Source organism: Suillus subalutaceus (assembly GCF_016647625.1).
Source record: "Suillus subalutaceus strain FC151 chromosome Unknown DFJ58scaffold_41, whole genome shotgun sequence".
NCBI lineage: Eukaryota > Fungi > Basidiomycota > Agaricomycetes > Boletales > Suillaceae > Suillus > Suillus subalutaceus.
Window position 1 is genome coordinate 83,868 of NW_024540290.1, and position 24,862 is coordinate 108,729.

The following is a 24,862-nucleotide window of genomic DNA, read 5'->3' on the forward strand; positions in this document are numbered from 1 at the left end:
TCATGCCCATGGAAGAAATGCTTCCCTGATTGGACTTTGTGTGTTCTAATATTCCTTATTTCATCATCATTAGGCGGCCAGACCCGAGCGACTCGGAGCGAGGCGCTGACTTCAAATTTGAATTTGCATAGACCTATCATCCTGCGAACAAAATATCACCCATATTATTCTTAATCACAGGCAGGCGTCATCCAGACGATCCTTTTGTGCGTGGCAGCGGCGTACAGCACATTTGGTGAGAGATCGGACCTGACATGAGATCCTTCCGTGAGACCAGTAATCCTGACTTGGATAGCACAACGAATGTCAACATAACAAAGTGAACAACAGCTGAGATTAGTACAACAGGAAAGTATAGAACAAGTACTTTAATACACACTACTGATGGAGCAATGGAGCTTATCGTGTGTCACATATTTGTCCGGAAGCGCCCGCAGCGCGCATGAATATATCGGACAGTAGGAAAAACTAGACTTAGCAAGACAATTCATGAGTCACATGAACCGGGTGAACGCGTAAGTACTTACATCGAAGTCGAACAAATGACAAAGCTACACTTCTCCATAGAGAACACATTGGGAATATTCATCCTTATCGACTCCTTCTCCGGTCAAGAGAATATGCCGAACCTGATCACAATGCAAGTGTGTATGTTGAAGTGTGATTGTGTACATGCACATACCTCATCAGGTGGGTTGAGGCCAAGCGAAGCAGCTCTCTCCCAGCGCTCAAGACGTGACATGCCAACACACGGGCCGTACTCGTAGGACCTAACAAAAACTCAAATAAGATCAAGCTTCTTAGGAGCGTCCGAAATTTACATACATGTCAAATAAGCGAAGTATCTGATGGATTTTATTCTGCCCTTCGGCATGAACTAAATATATTGCATCACTTAGACCTCGTGGACGATAGAGAGGCGCATATAGCTGACTCACTCGGTTCAAGGTAGCCCATCTTTTCTCGCACTTGCCCATAGTGTTTGCGGTAGATCTTGCCTGACACATCTAATGTCGGCCGTGGCTCCACAGGTTTAGCAGCAGGAGGGTCATCCTTTAGCCTCTTGGCAGAACTAGATATCGATGCTTTCGTGGCGTTAGGAGTTCCACTCCGCTTCACAGAAGCTGGTGAGTACTCCTCTTCTGAGGATATCTCAAGCACAACATTACTGTCCTCTTCGTTGTTTATCTCCAAGTCTACTGCATCTTCAGCTGTATGTTTTTCAATCCAAGAGGATGACCGTTGTGCCAGGGGAGGCCCCTTCGTCTTAGTAGTGGTGTGTGAGTTTGTGCGTTTGGTAGTAAACGCCAAGGTGCCTTGTTTAAGGGCCGGAGCACCACTTTTTCGTGAGCCTGACTTCTTTGTGGAGGACATTGTGGACTTGGTTCGAATTTAAGAATTGTTGACAGGGGGCCGTAATTGAGTTCTCACATTCAAGCGTACTTTTGATGTCAACTACTCATAGGGATTGAGTGCGTTCATTTCACAACGGCCGACTAGCTCAGTTGGTTAGAGCGTCGTGCTAATAACGCGAAGGTCTTGGGTTCGATCCCCACGTTGGCCATAATTTTTGCCCTGCCACAACACCAAATCCAAATGCTAGCATAGTAAGTTACAACATTCCTGAAACTCGGAAATTCCAGTCTGAATTCACCGTGTGTGCATGCCACAGCTGTGATAGCGTCCCCAGTAAGCCTGACCGGGAGTTGGCCATGATAAAGAAGAAACAAATGTTTTGCTTCTGTCTGGTCTGTCTACTACAGTCTGCTCACTGACACTAAGTACTCTCAATCAAAGCAGCTTCGCAAGATTTTTGCCCAAAAACCTGATGCGGCAAGCTGATCCCCGCGCTCTGCTGCGATATATATACCGCATATATATCCCACCAAAATTCAACACAAACACAAAAAATTCTCATATGGCTGAACCGCTCAATGAAACTCATGCTGCCCCCCCGAATGAAAATGAAAGCTGGCCCCTTGCCCTCCGCCAAACCCTCCGCCTCCGCCTCCACCAAACCCTCCACCTCCACCTCCACCAAACGGTCCCCCACCAAATCCGCCATGAAACTGACTAAATATCTCAGCCAAATCAGCCGTATTAAACGCTCCAGCGCCGCCCATCCCACCCTCTGTCTGTCCATCCTCGTCTTCGCCCATGTCATAGCGTTCGCGGCGTTGGGGATCACTGAGGACCGCGTGCGCTTCCACTACTAGTTTAAATTTCTCTTCGTCACCTCCTTTGTCTGGGTGGTGTTTGAGGCTTTCGCGTCTGTAGGCTTTCTTGATTTCGACTTCGGTGCAGTCTTTCGCGACGCCTGACAGGTGCGCGGTCATAATCGATCATGACACCCACTTCGAGCACAAAGAGAAGGACGTACCGAGGATATTATAATAATCCTTTGTCTTACTCCTCTTAAGTGCAGCCTCTGCTTTCTTAAGCTCGCTCCTCAGCGCCCTAACATCTGCCTCTACACCCTCGAACTCTGCTTGTTCCATCGACGCTCTGAAATCAGCGATTGCAGCATCGTATTTCTCGAGATGGAGGTTGATGCGTGCGCGTGTGCGGAGGGCTTTGAAGGAGGTGGGGTAGAGTGCGAGTGATGCTTCTGTGTCTAGGAGTGCTTCTTCGTATTTGTCAAGCTGCGAATGATGTGAGAATCTGAGTGAGGCGGCGGAGGGGATGTACCTTTACGAGCGTCGTAGCGCGATTTGAAAGAAGGGTAGCGCGGATTTGACCGCCTTTGCCTTCTTCTTGGATTTCGCCTATTCGCTGAAATGAAGGATTAGTATGGGTATGAGTGTGAGTGGTTGGAGTGAGGAGGGACGTACGTCGAGCGCTTCTGTGTATCGCTCGATTGCATCTTGGAGTCTGCTACCTTTGAAGGCGGTGTTTCCCTCTTCCTTGAGGCGCTCTACGTCTTTTACGCGCTTGCGCAGGCGGTGCGTGGGCTCGTGTCCAGGATCGAGGCGAAGCGCCGAAGCCACGTGTTGTAGTGCTTGGGGTAGTTTACCGCTGAGGAAGAGCACGAGACCACGGAGTGCGAGTACTTCAGGTGAGTTTGGTTCTAATCGAAGAGCATCGCTGGAAGTTTGTCAATCAGAGATCGGCAGTAATAGGGTCAGACTCACTTTGCAGCAATGTTGGCAGCATCCCAGTTCCCTCTAGAGAGCTCGAGTTCGACTCTCCATAGCCGCCACTGAATTGGTATCTCGCCACCTTCGGCTTCGATGCTTTGTAGACATTTATCTAATGCGAGACGTGCCATGCCCCATTCCTTGCGTGTGCGGGAAGACTCAAAGTTACGCAAATGAACTTCTAGTTCGAGTACTTTGTCTCTCAGTTGTGCAGCGGCTACATTTGTAGGTTCGAGATTGAGGACAGTGCGTAGTGTTGATAATGCAGGCTCTGATAAACCAAGTGCAAATTGACAACGTGCAAGACGGATGAGAGTCTTTGATGAGGGTTCTGAGGATTGGAGTGTAGCTGCTTGTTGACAATCTGATAGTGCAGGGCGGAAGCGCTTCAAAGCCATGTAAGAGGCTGCGCGATTAGTAAGATACGATGGTTCCGTTGATTTGATATCTGGAAGGATGTTTCTATCAGTAGGGAAGGTGAGGTATGCTGTGTTTTTGGATTATACCGATGGCTTTGGTATAGAGTTCGATAGCTTCCGTGTATTGTTTTGCTTTGAAGGCCACATTACCTTGCTCTTTTACGTCATCTGCAGAAGGGCCCTTAGGAACGGGGGGTGAGGGAGAACGCTGGGCAGAAGGAGGTGGATTTTTGCTGTTGGAGGAGGTCAATTGCAAGTGAATGAATTGAGTTGAATCATACTTTACGCCATTTGCAGCAGCCTGAGCCTGCTTTTTCTTTGCCTGAGTCTTCTTTTTGGTCATTAGAGCAGTTGAATGAATCCCCTAAGGTAATTGCAATGAAAATTGAGGATCTTGATTCTTGAGCCTTGAGGTCGAGAGTAAGTCACGTGGTTACAATACAGTCACATGATCACATTTGTCACATGATCATCATGATGTCTAAAAATGGGCGCCTCCTGGCTTTGAGTCTTGACCCTCACGCACCTGCAATAATATGTCTGACTTCATGCCAATCGTATCGCCACCAACACCAGCTCCTTCTCCTCGTCCTTCCCCCTTTCATTACTCAACATTTCAACCCAAATACAATCCTTTAATCCCATCCGAATTCTCAACTCTAGGTCCCGCCTCACGCAAACAATATCTTATCTCAATCCTCCATGAATGTTCCCCAGCAGAACTCCGTTTCATCTCACAAACAATAACCCCCATGCTAAAGCGTGATGTGCTAACAGAACTACCAGCAGAACTCGCCCTCCACATCCTAGCTTACGTCGATGACCCGTGCACTCTCGCTCGCGCAAGTCAAGTCTGCAAACGCTGGCACGACCTCGTCGCAGATGACTGGCTTTGGAAAGTCTTATGCGATACATACAGCTTCAGAGCGGATACAGAAGACAAATCTGGTACTAATCTACTTGAAGACGACGAATCTTGGGACGAGACGGATAAATTCACTTCGAATTCAATAGACCCGTGGCTCGCAGCACGAGATCGACTCAAACGGCAAGAACTTACTTCCGTATCCCACTGGGGTCCATATTCCTCGGATGAACTTTTACATGCTAGAACCCAGTTTTCTCATCAAGAATATTTCAGGCGCGCTTATGGCACAAGTACGTCGCTTCTCACCACCCATATCGTCACTAATTAATTATCTAGTGCTTAATCTGAGGAAGGGCGGTAATATCCTCCGCGCTCACCGCATGCCAATCCCAACACCAGACAGTGGTGTAGTTACATCCGTAGCCCTCGACACAGAATGGGTAGTCGTTGGCCTAGCAAACTCAAAGATCCATCTATTCAGCGCAATCACAGGCGTACTCAGCCGAACGCTTATGGGTCACGAACTAGGCGTATGGGCAGTTCATCTCATCTGCCGCGGCGGCTATTGGGGTCGCGGAGAGATGGATGAAGACGGATTCCCAGACGACGCAGACGATCCAGTCGTACCCGCAGCCCTAAAAACCGCACTCGGCATCGACAGGCGCAGGCGGATGCAATACCCAGCGAGCGTTGGAGACGACTCTTCTAAGCCGAGCGATATATGCTGTACAAGTGAAGGATGGGGCCAGCCAAATTCTATCATCGTCAGTGCTAGTTGCGACAAGACGCTTCGCGTTTGGGACGCCAGATCTGGGTATGTTCCTGGGTTCGTTCTGGTTCTGGTTCTGGGCTTACGGGCGCTTAGACATTGTATTTACGTCCTTCGTGGTCACACTGCCACTGTCAGATGTGCCCGAGTTCTGCACAACCGCCCGATCGCAGTAACAGGTTCTCGAGACTCTACTCTCCGTGTATGGAACATCCAAAAGGGAGTCATGCTCCGTGTACTTCACGGGCATACCGCGAGCGTAAGATGTCTCGACGTATGTGGCAATAAAGTTGTCAGTGGTAGTTACGACACCACATGTCGAGTCAGTGTTATTTTAAAATCCAAAGCGAGGATTTATTTTGACGATTTGCAGATATGGGACGTCGATACAGGTGAATGCATACGAGTCCTCCGAGGTCACAGCCATCAAATCTACTCCATCGCAATCGACGGCAACTTTGTCGCTTCAGGGGGCATGGACACCATCGTCAGAATATGGGACGCAACCACAGGGTATGTCCCATCCCTTTCTCACCCCGTCTTCTCACACTCATTCATTCATGACAGAAACTGCATCGCCCAACTCACAGGTCACACCGCCCTAGTCTGCCAACTCCAACTCAGCACCAGCACCAGCCTCCTCGCCACAGGCGGCTCCGACGGCCGAGTCATCACCTTCTCCCTCCGCTCTTTCACCGCCCTTCAACGTCTCGCCGCACACGACAGCAGCGTCACCTCTCTCCAATTCGACGCCAACTTCCTCATCACGGGCGGAAATGACGGCCGCGTGCGGGTATTTGAGACGCAGACTGGGACGTGGGTGCGGGATCTGAGTGAGCGGTCCGAGAGCGTGTGGAAAGTGCTTTATAAGAAGGGGGTGTGTGCGATTATGTGTAAGAGGGCGGGGAAGACCGTTATGGAGATTTGGACTTTTAAGCCTAAGGAACGATGAAATGAGACGATTTATTTATTGTTTGCACCGATGTAAGAGTCAGTGTAAGTGTGATTGTACGGAGTACTATAATTTGGATTAATTGAATTTTGGATCTGGTGAGCAAAAAGTATGGCCAACGTGGGGATCGAACCCAAGACCTTCGCGTTATTAGCACGACGCTCTAACCAACTGAGCTAGTCGGCCGATGAGATCTTATCCATCACAACGAATTTCAGTCAGCCACCAGGATTTCCCCAACGGTCGAAGACCCTATGTTGAACATAGCTTTATCCACGGGGGGCTTACTCCCGTCTATCATAAAATGTATGTAGTCTTTGCGTGCGATGAATGGAAAACGCGTACTTCGTCAGCATGATATCGGGCAAAGGCTGATGCTGATTTAATACAGGGTGAATGACGTGGTGTGATGATATGATTAGTCGGTAATGTCTTGACATTAACGCGTCCTTGGTCTTAAGTGATTCCTAAGTCCAATTAATCTATCTCCTCTGTGAGCAAAGTTGCCATCAAACATCCTCACATATTACTGGAAGCACAACTGTCTGTCGGAAAATAAACATAATTGCGATGTTCAAGTCACGTCCGAGCAACATCATCTTTTTCCGCATATAAAGTCGGACCTAAAACAGTCAGCCGGATATCCTAACAATCAATCACATCGAGACGCACGGTCCAGTTTCTGCCTCCGACGTTGGGCCCTGGACAGGCACATATGATGGCGTCCCACAAACGATCCCGATCCATGAGCTGCTAACCACTGAGAGTTCGCGAAGCGGTAGTAGTTCATTTTGTACATCAGACTGTCACGTCTCGCCGGGCTTGCTTCGCTGTCTACGCGGTACTCGCTGCGGTTGAAGCAATTTGACACTTGGATCTCATCGGGCCAGATGCGTACTGTCCAGAAGAACTTGTTGCATTGTCGATGCTCGATAAGCCCACCGAAAACGATGAGCACATAGCTGACATCGTGTGTGCATGATGGGGTAGGACGACACCGTGACTTCACCCACTACTGCCGCAGTGTGTGCTATTGCATGAGTCAGCGTCAATTAGGGTTGTCGCGGTTATGTCATGGGAATAACTCATTGTTATTCCGGGTGTTGTTATCCACCAACGTCAGACAATCTGCCATTCCTGCGATCTGGAGTGAGCAGTTGAGGACTCACTCTCACCGTCATGATGACAATCAGCGAGGTTTTGGAGGTTTTGAATCAGGTCCATGTATTCAAGCAGATTCAACAACGGCTACACTTCCGGTATTTACATGAGGTCGCTCAGCGCTGCCATTTCGGCTCCCCCACTCTCCTTGATACCAATCTCCCAGTCTAAAACGCAAGACGTACATCAGTCAGTGCGAGCGTTCTTCGGGAAAGACGAAAGTACTTACAGCTGTAAATGATCGTAACAGCCATCAGAATACCCGTGCCACTTCCAATAGCGCCCATGAGATCAGCAGCAACAGAAAGTAAGCCCAGAATAGCGCCTCCGAATGCAGCAGCGGTAGGAATAACACGCTTGAGTTCCTTGTACATCGAACCTTCACGATGACCAGCCATGACCATCTGTTGGTCCTTGAGCTGTTTAGCGATCTCGCGTGGGCCACTGCCAGACACCTCTATCCAGGTTTTTGAGAAGAGTGCACAGGCAGAGACTACAAATGTGATATAGAGGACTGTGTGGATGGGGTCGAGGAAGGCTTCTTTGACGGTGTGGGGGGGGTGACATGTAATATGCGATACCAGCTACAGCGCGAAGCTGGGGAGAGTCTTCTAGAGGCTGTGATGTACTTTTAGTGCCTATTAAAACCATCGAGTTACAGATAACCAACCTCCCAGACGCCAAGAATCTTGACCAAGATGTTGGAGGGGAAGCGCGTTGCGAGCATTTGCGATACAATGAACACGTTTGATACAAGTGCGCTCTGGAGCATGATGGGCATGTTGCTAGTATAGAACAGCTTGACGGGGTAGCTGCCGCGCTGACCACGGAATCTGTTGCTCTTGACGGGGATCTCAATGCGGAAGCCTTGCATATAGATGACAGCGGCAAACACGACGACAGTCGCAAGAAGGTTCATGATGTTTGGGAGTCTGTCACGCCAGAACGCCTCGCGGAGAGCACGTCCCTTGTCATTCCACGTGAAGAGCAGGTGGAAGAGCGCGACGATGGCACCTTCAAACTCAGGGCCACGACCGGTGTTAACAGTTGTAGGTGAGAAGGCCTTCCAGATGATGGATTCGCAGATGTTGGTGGCGATGAAAAGGGAGATACCGGACCCGAGACCGTAACCTTTCTGGAGAAGCTCGTCGAGGAGGATGACGATGAGGGCGGCAGCGACAAGCTGAATGATGAGCAGAAGGCAAACACCAGCACCGAGATCACCTGGTTGTCCGTAAAGACCTGTCAAGACGTATACAGTAGCGTGGCCGAGTGAAATGATCAAAGCAAACACTGAAACAAGTATTCGTCAGTAAAGTTCGGAAAGCGGCCAAGTAATACGTACATTTTTGTGCACCGCTGAACAATGCCCGGTCTTCCTTCAAGCTGAAGTCGACCTCGATTAAATTTGCGCCAGCTAATAGTTGCATAATCATTCCGGACGTAACAATAGGGCTTATACCGAGCTCCATGAGGGTTCCACGGTTGGAAGCGAGGATGACACGCATCCAGTAAAGAGGATCAGACGAATCTGAAGACATGATACCATATAATGGTACTTGAGAGCAGACCAAGAAAATGAGGAGCGTGACGGCGGTCCATAGCAGCTTTTGGTTGAAAGGAACCTAAAAATGAAGGAAGTTGGTAAGCCTTGCGTGTTATAACCTACAAACACATATATAGCACATACTTTGCGATCAGGTGAAGAAACCTCTGGCAGGAGTGGAAGAAATGGTCGGACGAGATTCAGAAACCGGACTGTAAGCAGCTACAGTCAGTACTAGTCGACCAATAGACTCTCTGTTTGAGACTCACAGCCGCTCATCGTAGCTTGAAGTCCAAGAGCGGACGAGTGAAGAAGAAGAAATGAAAGGTGTTTGCTGATTTTGTAGGATTAATGCAAACCGAAACTCCTTACGTGGCACATGACAAACAGTCACAAATACTTGAAATGCTTCCTGTAGGCTGTGAACCAAATCATAATTTGATCCAAACAACAACCTCAACCTCTAGCTTGATGATTAGTCAGTCACAGGTCACCATTTGCCCTGCCATGCAGTTTCTGCTAGTCCCACAACTCTCATCGACTCCGAAGTTGCTTATAGCTGTATATATGAATGTGAGGTGTTCACTTTACCAAGGGCCCGAACAAATCATCTATCATAGCAATAACCATATCGTCATCACGTATTCATTTTAATTGGAGATATATTAGTTAGGTGCGCTGCTGCTGATGTCTAAGAAATACTAGTGTCAACTGTAGGGCAAGTGCCAATTTGACATAATACCAGCCGACTCATCACTTAATAAACACCGCCATTGACGATTCTCTTCACCAGTGCCGATATCAGCAACGATAAGATAGAGTGTATGTGAATGAGAGAACGGGGCTGAAATTGTGCGTAGAGGCCTTGAGGTCGTAGGCTATGAGACTCATGTTGAGGCCGGCCGGGTCACAGTTTGCAGATTAGCATTACTGACCAGTTGATTTGAACATCTTCAAAAATGTCGAGAGGCATGCTAGTATTCGTGGCATGTGGGATTCCTGGCGTACCCATTTTCTTCTGTTTCGAGCACGCAGGAACCATGATAAATGAATCGTTTAGGAGTAAGTCTGATCAGGAGGACCATGAGCTCGCTGGCAAGTGGAGTGTTCACGTCGGGTCGATTATGTGGAAGGCGCCTCGCGTCGTGATCATAGAAATTGTAACTGGAAAAAGAGGAGGAGGAGAGAATGTTAGTTAGTGCGGAGACCTCATTAGTACTTTGGCCACGCTCAAACACATCTCGCACTCGATCATCTTCTCTAAGACTTGCATTGTTGGGTACTCAATCCACTGAAATCAGCTACCACTATCATAAAGTTAAACTTCAAATATCTATTCCGATTCCACCACCGCCTGGAGACATGGAACAAACAGTGAATTGAAAATGTGAAAGATATATGTGAACACAATAAAGGAATCAGGGAGCTAAGGTATCTAGACCGAAGTACATTGTAAGATTATTTGTAACAAGGAAGGGAGACGCAGTGGAATGAAGTGCTTGAAATGGAGACTATCACAACGAAACAAATGCCAACTGGAGAACATCATAAGTCCGTAGAAAAAAGCGCCGGCTTGATCCAATCCACATTTGAAACGCGTGGTTTCTCACAGTAAGGTAGGCGAAACCAAACCGGTGCTGTGTAAATGTCCAATCCACGTTTTAAGTCTGGCAGCGAATCAGGCAGTTCTTCGCGTTCAAGCGCTACAATTCATTTTAAGCAGGATGTTCTCAGAAAAATGAGATTTAACCTACCACGAGAGAATGCGCCGGAGAATTCTGACGTGCCACATCGGAGCAAGAACGCTTTATGGACTATGAGCTCACGGAATCCATACCGTGAGGATGGGTCACAATGTAGCAGCTACCACAGTAAAGATAAATGATAGTGTTGGAGAATGAACGATACAAAACTTACTCCTGAAAGTAAATCGGCGATAACTTCATGGAGTTCTTCGAAGGCAGGGAACCGCTTGGACGTTCTGTCAGGGTTGGAGACCCAAGAAACATAGAATGATATGTCATCCTGCGTGGAAAATAACGTCTGACAAGATGGTATCAGTAAGATAGGAGCGAAGGAAGACGCGAAACGTGCCTTATGTGTCTTTGAAACAAGCTCGTAGATGATACAGCCTAGCCCCCACCAGTCTACGGGTACTCCGTACCCCATAGAACGGGGGTCGGTTTTGTTGCGCAGGACCTCCGGTGCCATGCAGTGGGTCGTTCCTATCGTACCTCTCGTATACACCCACTGTCGCTCCAGGGGCCCCTTGTCTGTGTGTACATAACACAAGCCAAAATCAGTGATCCTAGCGTTCTCTCGAACATCGATCAGGATGTTTTCGGCTTTGATATCCCGGTGAATTATTCCAATCTTGTGAAGGGCATTTATCCCGAGGGCCTTCAAAGTCGGAGGTATAAGACATCAAAAACCAGGAAAGACAACTACTTACTATTTGGGTGGTCCACCTGCGACCATGCTGGAAGCAATATGAAGAGCGATCTCTCATAAAATTGTAAAGGTCGCCGGCCGCGAGTTCCTAGAGATGTCCAATGGAGTCAAACAACTCAAACGGCTCGCAGGGGGAGAAGAACATACCATGACCAAACATATTCGATCCTTTGTCTGAAACGAGATTTCAAGCCCCATGATAAATGTAGTTGCGGGACACGGCATCGCTAATGAAATTCGCTTGTACACTTCGAGTTCATTCAAAAGAACCTCTTTTGTAGACTTGTACTTAAGACGGTCCTTCCGGAAGACCTTGAGACACAACAAGCGATTTGTCGTTATGTCTTGGGCTCCCATTGCCGTAGCGTACCCGCCCTGGCCCAAAACACGACAAACACGAAAGGGGCCATAGGTGCATGACACCGGAAGAATTCGAGATGCCTCTTCTGGACCCGGATATGTGAAGGTGAAGGTGTGAGTGGGGGCTGGAGGGTCGGCCGACTCTGAGCCAGGGTCTGGAAGAAGGGAGATATCTGGGTAAAGATCCGTAGGCATTATGATGGGTGCGTTGGATGAAGCTGGAATGGGGTTCCGAAGAAGGAATGATCAGAATAAGGAGAAGGGGACGATAATGTGAAGGAGCAATTCGATGGACGTATTGAAGAGATTCCTCGTAGGACCACAGCACGCCTTAAATGGTGAGCCATGGACGCGCCGATCTGTGAATTGTCTTAAAGCACCCACAGCGTAATAGTGGTGACCGAATAATGCCACCGTCAATCACGACGGTGACTAGCACGATGGGGGAGATTGTGGACGCGTATACTGTGGAACAATCAAAGCTCATTTCGACCACAATTAAGCATTAATTGTCGGCACACATCACTACCAGCTGCCAAGTGTTCGATATGACTTACGATATCGAAACAATGCAATGCCGCAGAAACCTGCATATTTGAGTCTAGAATGTAAGTACTCTTAGCACCGACTATTCTAGTCCAAGTGTTGGCCGCTGCAAGGCATGCTATTACAGGCGTTTGACTTCTTCTGAATATTTATTCATCATTGTGGCCGGCCATCCAGAATAGGTACTCTTGTCACATTGGCCGTGTAGTGATAAGATGGTCCACAACGACTCCAAATCTGTGTACGAAATCGCGCCATAGTTCGAGGTGCAGGTTGTAACTTCTACCGCCGCTGTTCTGTGTAGGAACCTATGCAAAATGCTCAATGGTGACTCGGAGGACACAGAACAGAATAAACAATCCAACGAGTTAGAAACAAGCTCTCAGGGAGGCTGGTGTCGGCAGCGAAGAAAGAAATTTCATGTGGAAAGAAACTCACTTGAAGACGTCTCATAGCCTCGTAAGTATGTTTTTTCAACTTCAGGTTGTTCATATCTTCTTTCACCTAAGTAGATATTATCATTCCTGTTGAACTATGAGAAAAAGCGCACTTAAAGCTTGAGGGCGAGTGCTGCATTGTGGTGATTAACATACTGACGGTCTGCTTATTTTACAGCGATGAGGACTCAGGAGGGCGAGAAGGATAAGCCCTACACTCACCCTCTTTCCCCTGGTTATTTCTCCTCCTGTCATCGACAACCTTTTCCACCTAACGGGTTCCAAACCGCTGTTTGTCGACACAGAGAAAGGGTTCGCACAGGGGTATCTTCGGAAGAACCTGTATATTATTCTTCATATACTTATCCATGAATTTCAAGTTGATATCCCTAGCTAAGTCAGTCGCCTAAGGTAGTCCCCACAGAGGCGGTATTGAAATTTAAAGTGTGTAAATCTATGTTGAGCAGAAGGATCGGAGTGGTGCAGGACCTACACCTTTGAGCGACAGCATGATGGAGACATGAAATGACAGCGTTCAAAGGCAATAACAGGGTTGCGACGTTGATACATGATGATTCAGATTGTGTACATAGACGAGGCCAACTGTACGTCGTAGGCGTTCGCGGGATAAGTTCAACAAACGATGACAAATACTACTACTAGTAATAGCGATTCAAGTCGTTCGGCAAGTGCCGTCGTCACTTCAATTCGAAATTTGGTCAGCCCGCCCTATCATGCGGCTACTCTTCACTCCTTCGGTGAACCGTTGCAGTCAATCAGAATTTGACTGTAGTAGGGAATCCAAACACACCAGAAGTTGAGAGCATCTTGGCGGCACTTGCAGTTACAGGATCTTGGGATATACGAGTAATGAAATCGCTGCGTCGCCAGTCGCTCCAGCAAGCTTCTGAAGGACTCGGAGCGCATAACTATTATCTATACATGCAAACCGCGTCAGGCCAACTCCATACGTTACGTGAGCAAATGTTTGCGAAGGAGAATACCCGACCACCTTGTAATTCATTGGGTGCCAATATTGTAAGACTATTATTCTCTGATCAGAAGTTTCGAGAGCATATGCAAGTTCACTAGCCCAGAAGTAAAGTATCATCAGATTCAAACAACCATCCCTAGCTTAATCATCCGTGAAATTAATGCGGTCACCATCGACACAGCTGTTATCCAGATTGTTTCTGCGGCCCAGAAGTCCCGCAGCTCCGTTCTAGCTCCTCTTCGTTCCTAAGGCGTGCTGTGGCAGCTTCCAGTGCCTTTTTCCGACGATCTTCCGTGGTATCGTTACCTCGAAGGCCTGTGCCTCCTAGAACGTGAATAAGTGCCTCTACTTCTTCATCCGACGATGGCTGATAGGCGTCTCGTAAATCAGAAAGTTGATGTGTTCCTGCTCCTGTTGCAGCCTCAAATTCTGCAACCTCACGATTGAGCTGAGAATTCAGCTCTTTGAACTAGGAGTATACGACTGTCGTGTAAACGGGATATTAGAATATGGAGGTTATGACTCACATCATTGTTGTGTTCGCCCCATACATTGTGTGCCAGTTCATGGCACAACACGCGTCTGACCTCCAAGTACGGACGAAATCCATCATATGTGTCAAGCCGAATTCGCAGCTTGATGGTAGCTCCACTCCCGACATTGAGACCTAAAAGTCCGGGATGCTCATGTGGTGCAAGCTCGGTAAGCAAGCCCACAGAAAAATGATGCTTCTGCATGACATGTAGGACTGCAGGGTCCTTGGAAAGCGTTGTGAGACACTCCGTCGCTGTTTCAGGTCGCGGCAGATGGGTGAGCGGTTCTATACGGTGAAAGCGGTACTGGTGTGACGAAATAGATGATGAGCCTGTCGAACGAAGCTAATTGCCTCTCATCATGATTGACAGTCTCAATAATAAGAACGGATGTCGGGACATACCTTTACCTGTGGCTTCAGCGCCCTCTCTCTAAGAATTTGCTCTTTCTTCTGATGTGCCGAGTCAGCTGCATTCAGTTGTCCGAGTTCTTCTACTGTCGAGCCAAGCATTTGCACTTTGAGGCCATCGCGAAGACCTGCTTGGGCAATGGTGGGTTCTGGATTGGAGTCATCCTGTTGATGCTGGATTTTCTTTCCTCTATAAATGAGTTTCTGCAATGATGGCGGAACAGAAGTGAGGAGCTCGAGACGGGAGTGGAGAGCAGAGAGGGAGGCGTCATTCGGAAGGGAAACAGTGTGTGATGTCCCACGAAAGGTAACGGTCAGTATGATATCTTCATGGGACATGATTTCCTTCAGCTGTCTGGTGATAGTTGCTAGTCGAGTTGTAATCAGTCCTGCGGGACCAGCCTGACCAATATTAGATCAGGCTGACTAAAGGTGCAATATTGTGAGGGTGAAGTACTTGTTCGCTGGGCTACCGGCGCTGAATTGATTCCCGGAGTCACCGGTAACCTGGCTCGCTGATCTACTGGAAATATGCACATGGATAGATAGATAGAATGGAAGGACACAAACGTGAACGTCGCATGCAATAGGGTATGGTATAGTATGTAGTAGAGATATAATTCTAATCCGAACGCAGTAATGCATACGGCTTGAACTTGAGTCGACTTTTCTACTTATAATATACGCAATATTTCTCCTATAAAGTTCCATGACCGCCTTCCAGCATTCTCAAACTGAGTCACGAGCCAAGAGCATATCGAATCCTTTTAAATAAATTATGGTAGGCCGCACTTCTACACATAGCTATTACATACAAGCTCGATATATGCTGAGACTTTATGAACATGATAGTACATAGTTACACAGAAAAATTGGGCCCTGGACTGCTTGCTCCCATGAAGTAGCAGAGAATTTTCTAGGACGAGAGCATGAGAGAAGGACTCCAATCTACCTTCTTCCTCAAGTCGAAACATTATACGCGGGAGTCCATCTCGTGCTGCTCCAATCTCGGCGGCGAAGTCCAACAGACGCAATCCTCGAATGTCGTACTGACATTTACACAGTTGTCATTGGCATGCGTATCCCAAATGCTCATGATAAGACGTGGCACGATAATAAACGGCGACGTATCGTTAAACAACAGTACGAGATTCATCGCCACCGTCTGTGCATGCCTACATTAGAGCAGATCTTTCTAGAATCACAGGAGATCATACCGGAAGGTCGTCCCACAACATCGCCATGATTATTTGACTTGCCAAATTCCTAGCGTGTTTCAATGAATGCTTTCAGAGAACACACAAAACGAAGGGGAGCTTACAGGACAAAGTATATGACATGATATCGGACGATCATGATTACATAGGCGTTAGGTTTCATTCTAAGTTCCTTCCGTTCTCTCAGGTGCTTCCCGAGGACGATAATGGCGAGGATAACCAGGAAAATATCAAAGCATATGACGGGGATAGAAGCATATATCGCAGGCATAGGCCCGATGTGGAAGACAGTCGTGCAGTACTTGATGTCTGGAGTTATTGTTATTTCTTGCACTATAGGCCAAGGCATCAGCTTGCACAGAATTCGATCAAAGTAGAAATTCACCTGAGATTGCTGAGGGTCGACTCCATAAAAATATGTCCATCGCTATATAGATCGCGATGATGGGTAGGAACAACCCCAGCAGAACATAAAGTAGGAGCTTAGATTGGTTGTATATGGCATAAAGACGCCAGATGAGAACGACTGCAAATCCAAAATGGGTACGCGTAAAGGTACGAGAATGTATGCATCGACTTACCTTCCGCCAAGCAATAATATACAGAATAACTCCATTGCATCAACAGAAACATACCATAACCTAATTCAATTTCATGATGGGCAAATATAGTTCCAGTTGAATACGATATACTCACAACTAAACAAGAGGTCAGCAGCAGATCAGGCTTAGCTGTGAAATGAACTTCTGACGTACGGCTGAATCTGGGTCAACCTAGAATTCTCTAAAGAAAGAATTGACACACTCACTGCTTCAGGTATATAAAATAGACCTCCCCCTGGCGCTAGCCAGTTAATAACGGCTCAGCTAGTATCACGTCACGTACAGCAGGCACCAAATCTAGATGTCAACGTCAATATATAATGTACTATCTAAAAGATACCACCACCACGACGCACATTGCAAGGAAGATACCAAAATATCGAACCTGACACAGCAACAAAAATGTGAAACCATGAAGCACTTTGACATGGTGGAACTCACGGCAAGGTATAGATATGTCATCACTGACCACTGTCTTTGCTGCATATCCAGTCAGTTCCGGGTCTTAATTTCGTTGGGGGTAGAGCTCTAACCCAAACATACGTGACCTGTGATGATATGATCATGAGTACTCGACGAAAACAAGACGAGCTCCTCGTTACCTCTTTCTCGAACTGAAGCACTAGATAATATCATGCTCAGCGACACTACAAGGTTCACGAAAGCCACTGACTGTACTCATAGGATATCAGGGTTATGACTGCAACTGGAAAACGATGAAGTTCAGCACAATGATTCATTTCCAACAAGGCTGACGAACCTGATATGGAGTTATTCCAATTAAGAGCGTAGAAGGATTCTTCTAGTTCCGACATGAAACTGTGCAGATCAAATGACGAGTTAGTGAGGGATGGGCTGCTGATCCATCGACGTACAATACTTATAGGGCAGCGTTGTACTACAGGGTTGTAAACTTGTGGCGTCCTACTGAAAATTGTACGACATGGTGCCGAGCTTGGGGCGCCGCACTTTTCCATTTGATATCACGAATTACTATCCTCGATAAATCGTTGCCAACGGAAAGGTCGTAAGTATATCGATGATCACACGGCTGACAACTTGAAGCTTGAAGGGTCGCTGTAACAGTGGCATCGTGCGACGTGTGCAGCTAACTTGGAGCGTCCCTAAATTAAAATAATTAAATATTAACATGATTTCAATTGGTGACGCCTAAGTCGGATGCACACCAGGAGAGGTTGTGCACAAATCTCTATGAAGCAGTGGTCCCAGGGGTTTGACCAAACAAAAATATTGGATGCTTAGCCGAAGTTGATCACTCCCGCTTTCCATGATATGCATTAGCCGTCTACCTGCAGGACTCATTGATTTCCACTGTCAGACTTCTTCTGATCAGAGCAGGGTCCACGGCGTTTCGCCCGCGTTCAAATCTACTACCACCTACTACAATGTTGTATATAGTATGGGAATACTAAACCTTAACCTTATTTCTCCACCAAGGTCCCGATTTACTGTTACTTGACACTCGAGGTCATAGTGCGCCAAGGGCAACTGATGGGACTACGTATAACGTACATGATGACTGCGGCCTGCTTATGCACTTGTGATTCATTTTACACGTTGTTTCTCGTTTTGAATTTCACCGTGACACTCCATCGAACCACTCCTGGACTCTTCACAATAGTATTAACGATGAGCAGAGTGTCTGACACGCAAGCCGGTCTGCAAGGGCTATTGAACGTCACAGCAGATTCGTTGGCCGAGTACTGCGGGTTGACCGGCGATCAACAGGAAAATCCAGTGTTTCTCGACCGACAGGTTCGTGTCCTCTTGGCAACACCGTCGTCCTCACCGTTTCATCCGCACAATCAGCTTGGTTTACTCCAAAGGAATCCATCCCAAAGCGCGATCAATTCGTGCGTTTAGCAGCCCTTTCCGTCAGATTCCTTGGCTGAACCATAAGTTTCTGTCTTGCTTCTGTCAGTGAATTTTGCGCCAAGTATCTCCCGGCCCTCGTGGACGCCTACAATGCGCAAGATACGGCATTCAGCGTACCCATGAGAATGCTCAATGTTGTTGCTTACCTGTAAATTCTCTTTGACTACTTGTCCCACTCCATTCACTACATGGCTTCCAGGCCTTACTTTGCTAGGTTTCTATTAACCACGGCCAAAACGTCGATTTGTAACACTCAAGCGCGTCGCATGGCCACTGCATCTTCAGCTCCAGCAGACACTACGTACCTCGTAGAAATGTGTCAATTTCTCTCGACCCTCTTAGCCCTGCAAGGCACGAATTCCGTCAGCGAGGAAGATAAGCAAGCGCTTCTCCCCAAACTGCGTGAATGGAATAGGAAGTACCAGAGGCAACAGATCACGCGCTGCCTTAAGCAGCTGGAGGGCGATCCGTGAGTCACGTGTTTCGTCGTCGAGAAAGGTAGTGACAAGCCCCAATCAAGGGAGACAACGCTCATAGCAGATGGCCTGAAAAAACACTGTGAAAGGTCCCTCAATGAATGTGGCTTTGACGGCTGTGGAAAGTCCGGAACCTCGAAGCTCTTGCAATGCTCTCGGTATGATCATATTCTCATTCTTTAGTTCACCTGGATCTCACTAGTGACGCCACAGGTGCAAAACGGCTGTTTATGCAAGTACCTGCACGTCTATTTCTTGTGTCTGACTCATTCTGTTTTACCAACAGTGCGACCGTGATCATCAGAAGAAATCTTGGCCGTTTCATAAGGCAACGTGTTTCCCAGCGGCCTTTTGAGAAACATGTGGAAATCAGATTATGGGTTAGGACTTGGCACAGCCAAGAGATATCTCTGTAGCAGTGTAGCATATTCACAACCCTTTATTTCGTCAGGTGACAGGAAGTAACTTTTCAAAACACATTGAATAAACAAATGTTCAATTTAATATACATCAGCCTTTCACCAATGAATGATTGAATCCCTCGTCTCTGCATAAATACCGAGAGAAGCCTCCGGGCATGAACCTGATTGCTCGATCGACATAGCCACATCAACATGAGCAGAACCTTGCTCCTTAATAGAACCAGAGCTTGTGACCTCCGTCGCAACATCCTCCTTTTCATGAGCAAGTATATCCGCAGCCGTTTCCATCTCTGCCAAGGCGCGCCTGGAAGCAACGTGTTCTCGTGAAATATCTGACGGATGATAAGAGGACTTACTGGAAAGCTTCCCGACATTGCTTCTTAATCCTGGGTGTTTTCCACTTTTGAACCATCGAAGTTGGCGAAAGTAGAGAAGCATCAACCTCTAATGGGGGAATCAGGGGTGGCAGACACAAAACTCCGCCAGCACCTACCATTATCCTCACCCAGTAATAACATGTTGCCAATGGCGACCCATGTCCTGTTCAAATAGTCAGCAAAGTCCGACTGTTCATTTTCGGAGGTGTACCATGACATCGTGGGGTCATAAAATTGTACGACATGACGTGAATTATCTTGAGGCCTCTTCTTCCTGACATCTTCTGGAATCATTGGGTCATCTGGTTCCCAAACAACTGCAGGCCACCATGGATACGTGTCTAATATATGAAGTGATATCAGCAAGAGTCTGTAGACAGCCAGATTCCATTCATGTCTGACCTGCTTTGGCCCAAACTAACATGGGATCGTCGTCAAATGAGAGTATTCTGTGAGAGTATCGGCTGACCTACCAAGAGTGCCATTTTCTAACTGCTTTCCCGGTTCAAGGACAACAAGAGCTTTTCCTGTGGTAACGAAAGTGGCTGGCGCTCGTTGCGGTTGACGCGTTCCGACGAGCTTTACTTCGGGTATGGCACTGGATGTAGTCGTATTGCCCCGTGCCACAGGTTTCTCATCAGTATCACTGTCCAGCTCGCTCAGAGAAGATAAATCGGAGACGTCATCTTGAGTGGTCCCGACGTTGGTTTTCGGGATCTCGACTTTGGCTTGCGGAAGGCCTTGGGCAGCAGCAGTAGCAGCGGCGGCGGCGGCGGCCTTTTCTGCCTTCCGCTGCCTTGCCTTTTCCCGTCGAAGTTTGGGCGTGTCTAGTTCCTCCACGACAATTTTCCCATTCTCGACATTGATCGTCGTGTTTGGTCGAATGGGGATCTTGGCTATCCGCGCTTCTAACTCTGATCGTGTCTCCTCCCTGTCCTCTTCTAACTCTGTGGCCTCCGGCTGAATTATTGTCTGCAGTTGAACTTCAGGTTCTGGTTCTGGTTCTGGTTCTGGTACTGGTTCTGGTACTGGTTCTGGCTGTAGTTGCCTCTCCATTTCTTCCTCCTGGTGCTTCTCTGGAATATCGAGAGCTATGGATGCCACCATCTCCTCATTGACAAGGCCCAAGCCTGCCTGTGCATCCATGTCAAGGGCACCAGCACTTGCCTCGGACATTACTCCAAACTCGACATCCACCTGTGCTTTCTCTTCTACGGACAAGCCAGAAGGTCCAGAAATCTCGTCCAGAGTCTGATTATCCGATGCGTTTGTGCTGAATACAGACAACCTCGACGTCCCACGATCTTCATTACGACGGTCAGTTTGAGAAAACAGCAAAGGAGATCAACTTACCCATCTTCTTTTTCTTCGGTGGAAGCGGAGCCCTCTCCACAGGCTGACGTCCTCCCCTTCGTTGTCCCGTCGGTAAAATCCATCCGGCATCGAACATTTTGAATAATCCCTGACTGTCTACATCTGTGACCATGGGTGGCGTTTCTGCTTGCCCAGGCATTGCACTCTGCCGGCGTCGTTTCTTTGGTGGTTCAGAAGCCACTTTCTGATCGATCTCAATTGCTCCCAGTTCAGGTTCGGCAGTAGATTGAAATTCGGGTTCGAAGCCAGCCTCGGCCTCGAAAGCTGCGGCTGCCGCATGAGCTCGGCGGGTTCGCGGGGCACGGAAACCTGGGGAGGTGTCCAGAGGACCAGGTTCGACGGTCTTGAGATGACGCTTCTTTTTGGGCGCCTTGGACTTGGGAGGCGGCGGGGGAGATGGAGCTGGGGGAGGAGGCGGTGGAGGCTTGATGCGCGGAAGTTCAAAGTTGAATAGTGATGAGATGGGATCGGAATGAAGAAGAAGATTGACGTTATCTTGGATGTCTTGAGTTGACGTTAGTAGCTGGAGTGTCTCCATCAAAGGTTCTAGGTCTCCGATGGACATCTGGGAGAGAACGGAGGAGTCAGAAGAATCAGGGGGAGTAAGGGGTGAGTGATTGTAGGCGAGGGAAGTGAGTTCCTGAAGGATGGGTTGACTGCTTATTTGCATTCTTTGTGCGGTCTTGTAGAACGATGTACCAGGCTTGTTGTACAGGATTGCATTAGACAGTACTAACTCGATGTCACTCTGCAAAACGTTAAGCGGAAGCGTAAAACCAGCCCAAGTATGGTTCACCTTGAAACCTTCGAGGTCCCAGTACTCGTGACGGTCAAGCTTCGCATCAATCGCATCCCAAGTCATGGGCTTTTTCACGACATCATAGTAGTCGGGGACCTCCGTCCTTGACACCGGATGCTTGAAGAGACCGTGGCGATCAAGACTGATGGAATGTTAGGATGTTTCAATGTAAAGATTTGGAGTACTGCGTACGCAAGAACTTTCTCAAACGCAAGCCGGAGTAGTGCCTCGTGAGGAAAGAGTGCAATCTCGAGCACTTTCTGGATGCTTTCAGTCTGTGCAAGCTTCCGGCTCTCCCGTCTGCGAGTTTGTAGTGCCAATTCGCGAACAGACTCCAGATCTCTGCGCAAATGTTTCAAATGCTGCACGAACATCAACTACTGCAGAAGCAATAGAAAGGAAAACTAACCTCTAGTTTCGCAGTCTTTTCTTCTTCCGTCTGTACTTTCCCTGCGTTTGATGCTGTCCATGGTTCGAGATGCAGTCTCTTCAATAGTGGCGCCCCTCGCCTCGCCTCACGCTTCAAGCTCCAGTATTTACAAACCATGTATACAAATTCGGTTTTCTTGCGCACATTTACCTTGGTAATATAATTCAGGATGCGTTCAACAATGATGTGTGGCACAAGCGGTGGGCCGGTCTTGTAGGTTTTGGCATATGCACGTGCAGATTTGGACAGCTTGGAACTGGGGCTGGTCATCAGGCCATCTTGTGCAAGAGCTTTGAGGCGAGCGTCTTGCTGCTCTTTCTGAAAATAAAATAAAATAATGAGTTGTTTCCATGCAAAGGAGACGACATTGCATACAGGAAGGTGCTTCTCACAATAACATGCCAGCGTACCAGGCTCAGAACCCTGGGAGCTCTTCATTGGCATGAGAAACCTTTCCTTGCGAGCGCAGGTTGTGTGGAAGGCCAGGAAGCATGAGTTCTTTGTACACTGGATGCATGCACCCTCGCGAATGCCACATATTGAGCATTTCTGCATGGATTGTCAATGGACAAAAGGAACATGATGCAAAGGAATATACCAATTTCCAGCGTTGCTTCGGAATTTTATCAGATCCAGTGATAGGTTCCATGAATACCTCATTTGCCACCCGCGTCTCGGGTATCCAAATGGCACACAGAAGATGGGCCCAGTCACCGAATACCGTTTGTTTGAACGCTCCCCCTTCGTTTGGGCAAAGTATGCATGACTGAATGTCCGTTAGTGACAGATGCGTGCCCTTTCGACATTCTCCTCACCACTGGATTCTCCGGAGAGACGGTGCACTTGCGACATAACCACTGGCCTTCAGGTATGTACGGGACTCCATAGCAGTCTGTCGGTATATGAGTAAAATTATATGCCCAAAAGTTCGAGGGAAAATACCCTGATGAACAGCGAGGTTGCAACCGTCACAAAATACGATAGCATTGCTGTTTTCTCCCTCGGAATCGTCACAAATGGCGCAAGTCGAATCCTCAGAAGGCATAGCATAATCAGATTTGGGTATACTCTTGGTCTGGATAGTGACAAAATGAGAGGAGCCTATACATGGTGCAGAAGGGCGTACCAAGTCGAAGTATTCTTTCTCCAGGCGATCCATAATAATCTCAAACGTCTCGTACGTAACCACATTCAGTTGATCCTTCTTCCTTTCAACGTTCACTGCGTCAAGCCATTCCTGGTCTGCTCTAACATATTAATAGAGTGAAGGAGAGGGAAAGAGGGTGCCCACCTTGGTCGTCCATGTCATATTCAACCTGAATAGCAAGGTCTTTCTCGAGGGGCTCTATTTTCCGTCAAATAAATACATTGATTACGCGTGGACATGCTCACCAATGTACCGAATGTAATGATCCGGTCTCAGGAATTCGGTGAAGTCGTTGTCTGCAAAGGAGTTAGCTCGAGTGGTTTGACAGGGCGTATACGCTGCACACATCCGTAAGATCTGGCTTGTAGGTCGTGCACTCCAGCAGGTTGGTTGATATCATCATCCTGGACGATAATAAATGACACTTTAGGCAGTGGTACTTGAGCAGTAGGGGATTTGAAGCCGCGGGCCATGGTGTGGCAAACAAGGAAAACAAAGTGAAGAGATTGGCGAGACTTCCGAACTACCGCTCAAAGTTTCCGTACTGGTTTCGAGTCGCTCACTAGGCGAGCTGAGGAGAAACAGCGAGAAACATATCCAAATGCTGATAGCAGCCTTAGCCTACTAAGGGACACTAGCCACCGTAACCGTGACCTGACACATCATGTGACCTCCGCGTAGTGTGACCTACTAGTACTTCAAACTTCAAAGTGGTTGGTGTCTCAAAATCATTAGCGCTGAGCGATCCCATCGATCAGTGCAGCTATCCTGCAATTTTCTGTGTCGCATTGATTGCATTCGACCCGGGAAATTGAAGAGATAGATCTATAACGATCAGCCTTTCGTGCTTCCTACATGTCTCAAACGCTAGTGGATTCGATAAAAAATCATACACAACTTACTGATCTGCAAAATGGTCTCAATAATCCACGCTTTCACCGAAGATGGTCGAACACGTATGATTGAAGGCTTCCGGCTGAAGGATTATCATGTGCACCTGCTATCCCCTGCAAGGTGAACTGGTAGGGACGTCATGTTCGTGACTTCGGAGTCCTAAGATGTTGCACAGGTATGTGTCAATGGAGGCCACAGTGCGGGGGTACGGTGTCTGGAATTGACCAGCAACTAAGCACTATGCGGCTACGCCAAGGGTCTTACGTGGTTTCTCAGTTCCTCGCAGTCTGATTTCCCCCTTCGATCAAGTTCCTCCAAGGACTTCTGCACACGACGATCTCGATCGCAGCTTCGCCTTCTCGTTCAAATTCAGCAGCAGGTCGTTATCGGAGAGCACGCCTAGCAAGACTCATGTGGTTATTTATTTTTCCATTCAAGCTTTCCAACCACGGATGGGCACTAAGTTACTGACGCTGGGCTGCTCAGTACATAACTTTCAAGGTCGGTCGCCCCACCCATGGCGATTAACTCGTGAGACTTCTACTTCGATACATCCATTCATATCTTCTATCACATTCACAACAACCAACTATTAACACCGGTGTTAATGCAGAGCAGACGAAGCACAGCATCATGAAATTCGGA

At 47.8% G+C, this 24,862-nt stretch overlaps 9 protein-coding genes and 2 non-coding genes across 11 annotated transcripts; 3 read left to right on the plus strand and 8 right to left on the minus strand.

Moving 5' to 3' along the window:
• Positions 1-287: 287 nt before the first annotated feature.
• Positions 288-1,392, minus strand: DFJ58DRAFT_783328 (DNA polymerase delta, subunit 4-domain-containing protein). Its single transcript, XM_041389889.1, has 5 exons — positions 939-1,392; positions 826-877; positions 683-770; positions 528-629; positions 288-473 (listed from the first exon to the last, which is right to left on the minus strand). The coding sequence occupies exons 1-4, from the start codon at positions 1,372-1,374 to the stop codon at positions 552-554; spliced, it is 654 nt and encodes a 217-aa protein (XP_041244823.1). The 5' UTR covers positions 1,375-1,392; the 3' UTR covers positions 288-473; positions 528-551.
• A 98-nt stretch (positions 1,393-1,490) lies between these two features.
• Positions 1,491-1,564, plus strand: DFJ58DRAFT_t79. The gene has a single exon. It is a non-coding gene; the product is annotated as a tRNA-Ile (tRNA).
• A 154-nt stretch (positions 1,565-1,718) lies between these two features.
• Positions 1,719-3,935, minus strand: DFJ58DRAFT_783331 (uncharacterized protein). The gene is made up of 7 exons (XM_041389890.1): positions 3,838-3,935; positions 3,644-3,789; positions 3,132-3,585; positions 2,832-3,084; positions 2,689-2,772; positions 2,381-2,642; positions 1,719-2,317 (listed from the first exon to the last, which is right to left on the minus strand). The coding sequence occupies exons 1-7, from the start codon at positions 3,897-3,899 to the stop codon at positions 1,932-1,934; spliced, it is 1,647 nt and encodes a 548-aa protein (XP_041244824.1). The 5' UTR covers positions 3,900-3,935; the 3' UTR covers positions 1,719-1,931.
• A 131-nt stretch (positions 3,936-4,066) lies between these two features.
• DFJ58DRAFT_682937 (WD40-repeat-containing domain protein) lies at positions 4,067-6,243 on the plus strand. Its single transcript, XM_041383252.1, has 5 exons — positions 4,067-4,714; positions 4,761-5,238; positions 5,290-5,515; positions 5,567-5,706; positions 5,761-6,243. The coding sequence occupies exons 1-5, from the start codon at positions 4,093-4,095 to the stop codon at positions 6,143-6,145; spliced, it is 1,851 nt and encodes a 616-aa protein (XP_041244825.1). The 5' UTR covers positions 4,067-4,092; the 3' UTR covers positions 6,146-6,243.
• A 14-nt stretch (positions 6,244-6,257) lies between these two features.
• On the minus strand, positions 6,258-6,331 carry DFJ58DRAFT_t82. Its single transcript has one exon. It is a non-coding gene; the product is annotated as a tRNA-Ile (tRNA).
• A 1,012-nt stretch (positions 6,332-7,343) lies between these two features.
• DFJ58DRAFT_783334 (SecY subunit domain-containing protein) lies at positions 7,344-9,261 on the minus strand. Its single transcript, XM_041389891.1, has 7 exons — positions 9,122-9,261; positions 8,997-9,064; positions 8,652-8,931; positions 7,977-8,599; positions 7,888-7,924; positions 7,536-7,847; positions 7,344-7,473 (listed from the first exon to the last, which is right to left on the minus strand). The coding sequence occupies exons 1-7, from the start codon at positions 9,129-9,131 to the stop codon at positions 7,409-7,411; spliced, it is 1,395 nt and encodes a 464-aa protein (XP_041244826.1). The 5' UTR covers positions 9,132-9,261; the 3' UTR covers positions 7,344-7,408.
• A 904-nt stretch (positions 9,262-10,165) lies between these two features.
• On the minus strand, positions 10,166-11,391 carry DFJ58DRAFT_878401 (kinase-like domain-containing protein). The gene is made up of 4 exons (XM_041394496.1): positions 11,305-11,391; positions 10,770-11,252; positions 10,607-10,715; positions 10,166-10,555 (listed from the first exon to the last, which is right to left on the minus strand). Exons 1-4 carry the CDS (start codon positions 11,359-11,361, stop codon positions 10,398-10,400), a joined length of 807 nt encoding a protein of 268 aa, XP_041244827.1. The 5' UTR covers positions 11,362-11,391; the 3' UTR covers positions 10,166-10,397.
• Positions 11,392-13,622: 2,231 nt separating this feature from the next.
• Positions 13,623-15,110, minus strand: DFJ58DRAFT_783341 (WLM-domain-containing protein). The gene is made up of 3 exons (XM_041389892.1): positions 14,578-15,110; positions 14,168-14,518; positions 13,623-14,109 (listed from the first exon to the last, which is right to left on the minus strand). Exons 1-3 carry the CDS (start codon positions 14,920-14,922, stop codon positions 13,825-13,827), a joined length of 981 nt encoding a protein of 326 aa, XP_041244828.1. The 5' UTR covers positions 14,923-15,110; the 3' UTR covers positions 13,623-13,824.
• A 223-nt stretch (positions 15,111-15,333) lies between these two features.
• On the minus strand, positions 15,334-17,480 carry DFJ58DRAFT_328898 (uncharacterized protein). The gene is made up of 14 exons (XM_041379880.1): positions 17,278-17,480; positions 17,163-17,221; positions 17,076-17,108; positions 17,005-17,024; positions 16,936-16,950; positions 16,844-16,882; positions 16,759-16,787; positions 16,686-16,699; positions 16,605-16,637; positions 16,382-16,441; positions 16,186-16,326; positions 15,905-16,133; positions 15,801-15,849; positions 15,334-15,748 (listed from the first exon to the last, which is right to left on the minus strand). The coding sequence occupies exons 2-14, from the start codon at positions 17,215-17,217 to the stop codon at positions 15,557-15,559; spliced, it is 909 nt and encodes a 302-aa protein (XP_041244829.1). The 5' UTR covers positions 17,218-17,221; positions 17,278-17,480; the 3' UTR covers positions 15,334-15,556.
• Positions 17,481-17,901: 421 nt separating this feature from the next.
• DFJ58DRAFT_783353 (uncharacterized protein) lies at positions 17,902-19,261 on the plus strand. Its single transcript, XM_041389893.1, has 7 exons — positions 17,902-18,178; positions 18,233-18,276; positions 18,345-18,446; positions 18,498-18,767; positions 18,819-18,932; positions 18,988-19,006; positions 19,061-19,261. The coding sequence occupies exons 1-7, from the start codon at positions 17,915-17,917 to the stop codon at positions 19,127-19,129; spliced, it is 882 nt and encodes a 293-aa protein (XP_041244830.1). The 5' UTR covers positions 17,902-17,914; the 3' UTR covers positions 19,130-19,261.
• Positions 19,262-23,956, minus strand: DFJ58DRAFT_783355 (bromodomain-containing protein). Its single transcript, XM_041389894.1, has 18 exons — positions 23,670-23,956; positions 23,569-23,619; positions 23,468-23,521; positions 23,303-23,418; positions 23,119-23,251; positions 22,992-23,068; positions 22,775-22,942; positions 22,552-22,725; positions 22,156-22,494; positions 21,939-22,108; positions 21,744-21,888; positions 20,927-21,695; positions 20,047-20,877; positions 19,976-19,990; positions 19,785-19,914; positions 19,690-19,736; positions 19,553-19,640; positions 19,262-19,500 (listed from the first exon to the last, which is right to left on the minus strand). The coding sequence occupies exons 1-18, from the start codon at positions 23,794-23,796 to the stop codon at positions 19,293-19,295; spliced, it is 3,642 nt and encodes a 1,213-aa protein (XP_041244831.1). The 5' UTR covers positions 23,797-23,956; the 3' UTR covers positions 19,262-19,292.
• Between the last annotated feature and the right edge of the window lie 906 nt (positions 23,957-24,862).